Genomic DNA, 8,399 nt, shown 5'->3' on the forward strand with positions numbered 1-8,399 from the left:
CAATTCGATGGTTGATTTGAAAGTTTTCAAAACCATATGGAAGATAAAAGTCAAAATAATTCAACTGTGAAAACAATACTGTTCACTTTTTTCAAGAATGTGTTCGATGGAAAAAATAAGGTTTTTATGTCATAATTTGTTTAATGTCCAATCCGATCAACCCATGATGTATTAATTATAGTTTTGTTCCATTATTTTTAATAAAAATTGATCCGATCCATCGGAAAGAAATTATATAATAATAACAAAAAATATTTTATATATATAAATAAAATGATCACATATATAAAAAAAACTATCGATAATATATACAAATAAATTCATCCTGCGCAAGACGCAGGTCTTATCCTAGTTGTATTAGTATTAGAGAAGATTTGCATGTGTTAGATTACTGTTGATTTATTTCATTAAGCAGCATATATTTTTTCAAATGAGATACTAGTATTCGTTATATAGATCTTTTTTTGTTCAAGGGTGTTAGATCTTTTTTTTTTTTATCAAAAGGGTGTTAGATCTTATAATACAATGTAAAAGAACAAAAGACTGGAAACTGGAACACATGAACAAAAGAGTGGGGTTGGACTAGAGAAATTGTATTAGTATTAGATTTGCATGTGTTAGATTATGGTTGATTTATTTCATCAAGCAGCATATTTATTTAGAATTTTTTACTAGTATTTCGTTATATAGATATACGTGTAAACTTCAATGTTATTTCTATATGCGCAAACATAAGTGCAAGATAAATCTTAGTCATGGGCATATTATCCGAAACCCGAAACCCGAAAACCGAACCGGAACCGAACCGAAAAAACCGGGACCGAAACCGGACCGAAAATTACAAAAATCCGAACGGTTCCTATATTTCTGAATCCGAAAAACCGAAACCGAACCGGGACCGAACCGAGAACCGAAAGGGTACCCGAATATTTTGAATATATTAAAAAAATTATTATTTTTAATTTTAATATATATAAAATATAATTTTTAAATAAAAAATATCTACAAAAATCCGAACTACCCGAGTAACCCGGATATGTTTTCGGTTTTTTCCGGGTTTAGATTGGGTTTTCGGGGGTTTTTCGGTTTTTTGGGCTTTAAATCCGAACCAAACCCGAATTATTTGTAATACGGTTCCATTTCGGGTTTTATAAAAAAATAGAAACCCGACCCGAACCCGACACTATCCGAACCGAACCGATCCGAAAAATGTCCGGTTCCTAAACGGTTCCTAAACATCCCAATCCGAATAACCCGAAAATCGAATAAGCCGAACCGACCCGAACCGAAAACCCGAATGCCCAGCACTAATAAATCTATTACATGTCTGTCTTTTTTAATGGAAGAAATCACAAATACATATACACACGTAACCACAAACACGCATTAATACCAAATCCCAATCATATTTACCCTTTGAGCATTCTATTCTTTCTTCCTGTCTTCAAATAATTTCCAAGTAATTTAAATTTATTGTGAGGTTTTTTTTACTAAATTTTATTTATTGCGAGGTATCATCTTGGTTTGATCAATTGTAGTTGATACGAAAAAAACTAATGACTAGATAGAGAGAGTTGAAGAGGATGAAAGAAAAAATGGAAAATATTGCTTCTTATAATGGAAGTGATATTCCTTCGAATGTTCAAAATTATCGGAGATCGACGGGTAAGAAAACAGTGATAATTTTCTATCTATTTGACAAGCTTTTTTTGCGCGAATTTCAAAATTTACTCAATTGCATACCCAAAATAATAATTAATTTCAATATTTTTTTAATTTAAAATGACATCCTCTAAAAATAACTCAAATATATAGTTATGTTCCTTTTTTGTAACTTTGCATAATTATTGAATATTATCAAAGTTTGCATTATGAAACGTGACTAAAATTTTGGTGAGTTGAACCGAATCGATTAGTGAACCGGGACGTGACTAGCTACGCAGGGGTTCAGTTCACTTCCACATGTGGTTCGATATCAGTCTGGTTGCAATAGCAACTAATACATCAAAAAAAAAAAAATCATAGCGAGAGCACCATAAATACCAATATATATTATTCAAGTTATAATGTAAAATTAGGTCTTTGTTAACATCTTAGCAAAAATTGACCGCCACGATATATCGAACCTCATAACTAACTGAATAATGAGTTCAGTTTACAACTATATTACATTGTTAACAACGAGCTTACTATGACGTATTGTACGCCATAGCTACAGTGTGGTGTCTCATCAACTTCTTTTCTAATTTGTTTTTACATAATTCCACTTTTGGATCTATTAGAATATAATTTTATCAACTAAATAACTTTTCAGTACTTGATTGATTTTTCATATCATTGTTAAGTTAGTTATAAGAATAAAAGAAAACTAGCTTTTTCTAGTAAATAAAACCCGAAAAGAACCTAGATTTCGAAATTTTCATTTGTGGACTCTGATTTCGTATGGTGATTTTAAAAAGAACTATCTTTTTACTATTGGTATATTTAAAATTGATATAATTGTATCACACAAGAAGGAAGTTGCTCGAATAACGTGCCTAAAAGTAGAAATCAGTTTCATGCGTTTAAGTATGATTTAAAAAAAACGATATATTCCTAGTTTCCTCTAGGGTAATAAAGAATTAATCTTATTGATATTATGAATAGCTAGAGGGGAGACTAAGGATTATACAAGTATACTGAAACCCAATAAATATATCATAGTGTCGATCCATGGTTAGCCCTTAAAATAATTATTCTGCAAGCTATTTGATTTGCTTATAAAGAAGAACAATCCAATAGTGTAATACGGACCTTACGGTTAAGTATTGCAGATGTTATGATACAATATAAAAGAACAAAGGACTAGAAACTGGAACTGATGAACTAAAGAAATTGTATAGTAAGATTTGCATGTGTTAGATTATTTTTGATTTATTTCATAAAGCAGCATATTTATTTTGAAAAAAACTTACTAGTATTTTTTATATAGATTCAATGTTATTTCTAATATGCGCCAACATAGGGTGCAAGAAATGATATGTGTAAACCATAGGGTGCAGAAGTGATATGCGCAGACATGTTAACGTCTCTAATCGTAGCTCATAAATGAAATTCTATTTTTAAGGAGAAAAAATAATAATGATCAAAAACCTTTTTTAAACATTTTATCTTTTCTTTTACTTCTTTTTGGTTCTTCATCCAAGCTTAGTTCTTTTTGCTCTGGCTTGAGTCTGTATCCGTTAAACCCACAGAGGCTCGACTCTCTTGTTCAACGTTAGTTTCGTAAGTCTCTCAATCTTTACATTCAGTCATTTTCTTTCTTTCTAATGTAATTTCTATAGAATCTCAAAGCTTTAAGAATCACAACCTTAATAAGAAGTCCCTCTCTTATTTATTCAATCACAAGCTCAAATCACAAATCACAAAAGTATGTTATGCAACACAATATGCATCTCCATATATATATAGAACTAGATAACTCCTAATTCTATTAGTATTATCACAAAACCATATTCTTAATCTTATAGATAATCATAACACAATAAAGAAAAGGAAACTTGTATTCCAAGCTTATCCAACAATTTCGGCATGTAAAAACTCAATCTTTGTTCTAAAGGACGATACTTTTCACTGATTATGTTTTGTCTTTTTGGTGTTGATTTGCTTATGGCAAAAGTTTGTAAAAGATTTTCTTGAGAAAAGAAAGAAAAACCCTAACTTTCGGGATTCAACTTTCTTGTGCGTTAAGTTCAACGTTATAGTTTCGCAAGTCTCAATCTTTTATTTTCAGACATTTTCTTTCTTTCTTTGGGAGTGTTGGATGTAAAAACTCAATCTTTGTTCTAAAGGATGATACTTTTCACTGATTATGCTTTGTCTTGTTAGTGTTGAACTGTTTTGTTGATTTATTTGTGGCAAAAAGTTTGTAAAGGGATTTTCTTGAGAAGAAAGAAAAACCCTAACTTTTGTTCATGCTTTCAACTTGACCGATAGTTTCTTTATTGAGCAGATTCTAAGAAGAGGAGACAATGTTTGAAACTGGAGAAAGCTCAGAAGAGCCTAAACCTGCTCGAGTAAGTAATGATTAATTTGTCTTCATGGAAGAGATTAATAAAACAAAGTTTATTATCTTCACATATGTGTATGTTTTACAGGTGCTTGTTGACATACCCAACGAAAGCTTACCTATGCTCAATGAGATTATCAAACTAGTTACCCTAAGGTTTCAGACATTAGTGGGTTATGTTCTCCAGATTGTGCCCAAAGACATCTTGCAATCCATAATTGATTCAGAACCTCAGTCTACTATCAGAATCATCGAGTGTATGGACCCACATAATGCACAGTTCAGACGCAATCGATTTGCATCTATAACCAAGAAATGGGTACAGCTTTTTTTTTTTTTTTTTTATCCTACTTAAATTAGTTTTGGTGATCTATGTCCTGTCGGTTTATATATGTTTTCTGTTTTGTTCTAATGGATTGCAGCCTACACCAGAGTGTTTGAAAGGTGTGAATTGGCAAAAGAAAATGGGGATCCCGTTGAGAGATCAAGAAAGTCATGGTAACGTTTGATTAAATATTTTTGTCTATCAGCATATAGTTAAATTGGGCTTCTATGAGATAATTCATCAAGTGTTATGCTTGTATGCTTTTAGATGTGTGTTGGGCTATTGTGGTTAGTGAGCTAATAAGGGCTGTCAGGCTCATTGAAAATCCTAATCAAGACCCCAAAATAAGATACTCTCCTCAAGACTTGATCGACTTTTCTGACCCTGTGAAAAGGAGGGAGAAAAAGGAAGAGAAAGAGAAAGGGAAAGGAGATCACTTTTGCTATACCTCAAATCTCACCAATGGTTTCAAATACGTGATGAAGCATGGAATTCAGTTGGAAGATGACCGAACATTCTCAGGCTGTGCTGAAGAGGTTCCTGATCGTCCCTCAACCCGACTTACATTCATCAAAGACTACGTGAAGTTAGATACTATTCAGGAGGCTCTTATCCATCTTGAGCATCGACCTATTGGAGCAGCTTTGGCCTTGTTCCACCCTGAGTACAAAGACATTGGAGGAAAGGCAAGTAAATTCTTTTTTTTTTCTCAAGTAAATTCATAGTATACTTATTACATCTAATTATCAATACTAACCCATTATCTGTTGTTTAAGATTTACCACGGACCTATGAATCACAAGTCTACCTTCTGTGGACTGCACGCGGTTTCTCTAGTGAGAGTGGGTGAAGAAAATGGGGAAAAGTATGTGCTTGCAAGAAGTAGTCATGGAGATAAGTTTGGATGTGAGGGCGGGTACATCAAGATCTCCTTGGAAGTTATGTTGGCTTACATACCTATCGCTGGTGAAAGAATCAACAAATATATTGAGAAGTACTTTGGCAAGCCTCGTTATCTTCTGAGGAGGTTTTCCTACCCAAGGTTGCTGACAGAGGAAGAAGAGGAGATAAAAAGAAACATGTACCAAGACAAAGACAAGTAAGGATCTTTATACTATTAAACATCTTTGTTTACAAGAAAAATAAATCATCCAACATCACCACTTGTGCAGCATGGAGATTTGAGGATTGGTTGATGATGGACAAGTAGTTGGCTTCTCGATCAAACAGATGCTGCAGAAAAAAACAAACAGTCCACAACTTTTGGGATGCTATTTTTATTTCATTGAATATCAGGATTTTTGTTCCACGTGACTCTTTTTTTTTTTTTTTAACGCCTCTGGTTCTGTTCCATTGAGTTTTGCGGTTCTGTTATTGTTGCTTTGACTCTGGTTCTCATTTCAGCTATTTTTAGGATTCTGATTTGAGGATTGGTTGATGATGGACAGAATTTCTTACACTTTGTAGCATTATCAATACCAAGATCAGAATGTGGGGATCATGCTACCATATACATTGACCTCGTTTCTCAAGCTATTATATTAGTCCAGTCTGATGGATTGAAATTTAGATAAACTGAGAGGCTAATACACTCTTCCAAACTGACATGAAATTCAAACGAGTTCTTAATTGGAATTTATTGTGATCCGTCTTGGTTTAGAACATTTCTTAGTTGATACGAAAAAAATAATGACAAAGATAGTTGATTGGTTGATGTTCAAATGGCTGATCCTTAAGGATCCTGGATATGCTAACAAAATGCTCCCACCATCATGTATGTCAGTCGTCACAAAGATTGATGCATAAAACAAAAGCGACCTTAAAGCATTAAAGAACAAGATAATTTAGTCAAAGGCATAACTTATGATTAGAGTAGATGATAAGGAAATACAAGTACTGGAATTAGTGAAAAGACATCATCATCAACTTATAAAGTAGATAGCTAATGAACTAGAGAACAGCCAGAAGAGACGGAACCAGCAAACTCTACTTGTCAATCCAACACCTAGCTTCAAGGCACATGTGTCCAGGTTTTCCATCAGTAGTTCTCCTTACTACACCTCTGCACTCTGGACCACCACGGGGCTTGAAACTCAGGAAGAAGACTGCATTGCCCGACTTGAGCTTCATATCTTCCTTGGTTTGCACCACTACTTTTATCATCTCAAATGGCATATAAGCGCTCTGCATAAACAAATTGCTTACTGAGTATACTACTGTTTGGCCCAACCCAACAAACAAACATCAAATACTAAATAATAAGTTATCCTCACCAGGTCATCGCCCGAATGGGAGAACAATGCAAACTCGGCGTATAGATGAAGCCACTGGTTGTCCTTCAACTCCATATCTTTCACCTGTGTTAGTAAAAACGGTTTGTTATATTAAAATCCAAAACCCAATATGTAAGACATGTTAGTTATACCTCATAGAATTGAAGCTTATCCTCCCCTGAAAGTGCATCATCTTGTAGCCAATTAGGCAAATCAACTCTGTAACAGGCATCAACATGTTTGTCTGGGTACCAAATGGAACCTAATTCTCCCGTTCCTGAAACAATTAAAAGTCACCATACTGACTAGCAATATTCATCACACAAAGCTCAGTTTACCTGGGACTTGAGGCTTGATTCTGCAAGTAGTTGTGAAGGCTCTCAGACGTGCTTGATGCTTGAGGACAGTATCGGTGACACAGGTCTGGAATGTAACAAGTGAGTCGTCGTGGACCGGATCAGTGGCCTCCAACGTGATGTAAAACGCTAAAATTGAACAGATTTGTGTATTGACTTTGGTGACTTGCTTGAACTGCAAGTTAGTCCCCTACAAAGAAAGAAAGGAAAGAGTGTCAAGAGAAACACATCATGCCATGATGGAGAGGAACTAATAGTAAAGTTAGTACCTTTTCAAGGTTGTAACAATGGAGTCCGACCTTGCCGAAGAGTAAGCTGTAATCACTACATCCACTGGGGACTATCCCACCGAATGGCTGAAAGAACAAGTCCACATCGAAACCCTAATCCAGAACCAAACCGAGCGTTAATAATGACCTAAGAGGGTTCCTCAGAGACAATAAAAGGAGAGGTTTTTTAAGAGAGTTACGCCGGATTCGGATACTTGCCGGTTATACTTGGACCATGCCACCGGATCTACCTCTTCCTCGTCGGAGGAATCTTCGTCTACTACTGGTGGCGGTGGTGGAGGATTGACCGGAGTTTCGAGCTTCCGTTTCCGCTGCTGAGGTTCGTCGAGCCACAGCTTCGCCTCTTCCAACATCACATCGTTCATCTTTCCGATCTCCAAAAAAACTAACCCTTAATTTTGATTTGGTTTGGTTTAGACGACGACAACATATAGAGACAGGGGCTTTTTTTTGTTTTTGTAATCCGATGTTTTTTGTCCTAAGAGTTTTTTTTCCTTTTCAACCCCTTAACTTTAAAGTATTTATTTTTTTCTCCCTTATTTTAAAAATAATGTCTTTTAGTGTTTTCTTTTGTCTTTTTTTTTTTCAATTTTCTTTTTCATTAGAAAAATCCAAAAGGACATTTTACATGGATCAGGGTTACAATAAAACCCAAACGAAGATACAAATCCCCTATATATTAATTGAGAAGCATTTGAAAAATTAGAACCTTAATTTTGTATTAATTAAAAAAAACCCTAAATCCTAGGTGGCACTCTAAATGTCTTCTAAATTCCATTTCAAAGAATTCTAGAGCATCTAATATAAAGTATAGTTTAATCTAATGGTGTCACATTATTCCATAATTATATAACACTAGAGAACATTATATTAACCTAAAATATATGAAGTGTGTATTCTTTCCTTAAATAAAAACTACAGAATTACCTAATATGATTTACATATATACGGAAATTAATGATTATGAATAATAAAGATTTGATAACAATTTTTGCATCCTTCTTCATTTTTGTTTAAATTTATATTATTAAAAAAACTTAAACAATCACATTAACCATATAATAAAAAAATTAGATTTTTTCTTATATGTTATATTTTGAATTTTTT

At 33.9% G+C, this 8,399-nt stretch overlaps 2 protein-coding genes across 2 annotated transcripts; one reads left to right on the top strand and one right to left on the bottom strand.

Annotated features, from left to right (window-relative positions):
• Window positions 1-4,010: 4,010 nt before the first annotated feature.
• LOC106309145 lies at window positions 4,011-5,886 on the top strand. Its single transcript, XM_013746212.1, has 6 exons — window positions 4,011-4,055; window positions 4,137-4,367; window positions 4,471-4,546; window positions 4,641-5,059; window positions 5,150-5,472; window positions 5,546-5,886. The coding sequence occupies exons 1-6, from the start codon at window positions 4,011-4,013 to the stop codon at window positions 5,556-5,558; spliced, it is 1,107 nt and encodes a 368-aa protein (XP_013601666.1). The 3' UTR covers window positions 5,559-5,886.
• A 290-nt stretch (window positions 5,887-6,176) lies between these two features.
• Window positions 6,177-7,739, bottom strand: LOC106307251 (UPF0725 protein At4g29550-like). Its single transcript, XM_013744151.1, has 6 exons — window positions 7,472-7,739; window positions 7,272-7,385; window positions 6,985-7,192; window positions 6,799-6,923; window positions 6,647-6,730; window positions 6,177-6,557 (listed from the first exon to the last, which is right to left on the bottom strand). Exons 1-6 carry the CDS (start codon window positions 7,655-7,657, stop codon window positions 6,360-6,362), a joined length of 915 nt encoding a protein of 304 aa, XP_013599605.1. The 5' UTR covers window positions 7,658-7,739; the 3' UTR covers window positions 6,177-6,359.
• Window positions 7,740-8,399: the final 660 nt, after the last annotated feature.

The sequence above is a fragment of the Brassica oleracea genome, chromosome C8 (genome assembly GCF_000695525.1).
Source record: "Brassica oleracea var. oleracea cultivar TO1000 chromosome C8, BOL, whole genome shotgun sequence".
Classification (NCBI taxonomy): Eukaryota; Viridiplantae; Streptophyta; class Magnoliopsida; order Brassicales; family Brassicaceae; genus Brassica; species Brassica oleracea.

Coding starts and splice junctions, on each gene's coding strand:
- LOC106309145 (XM_013746212.1), top strand. CDS start 4,011: ATGTTTGAAACTGGAGAAAGCTCAGAAGAGCCTAAACCTGCTCGA. Junction 4,368..4,470: donor CATCTATAACCAAGAAATGG/GTACAGCTTTTT, acceptor AATGGATTGCAG/CCTACACCAGAGTGTTTGAA. Junction 5,060..5,149: donor ACAAAGACATTGGAGGAAAG/GCAAGTAAATTC, acceptor CTGTTGTTTAAG/ATTTACCACGGACCTATGAA.
- LOC106307251 (XM_013744151.1), bottom strand. CDS start 7,657: ATGAACGATGTGATGTTGGAAGAGGCGAAGCTGTGGCTCGACGAACCT. Junction 7,386..7,471: donor GGCAAGTATCCGAATCCGGC/GTAACTCTCTTA, acceptor GTTCTGGATTAG/GGTTTCGATGTGGACTTGTT. Junction 6,558..6,646: donor CCCATTCGGGCGATGACCTG/GTGAGGATAACT, acceptor TTGTTTATGCAG/AGCGCTTATATGCCATTTGA.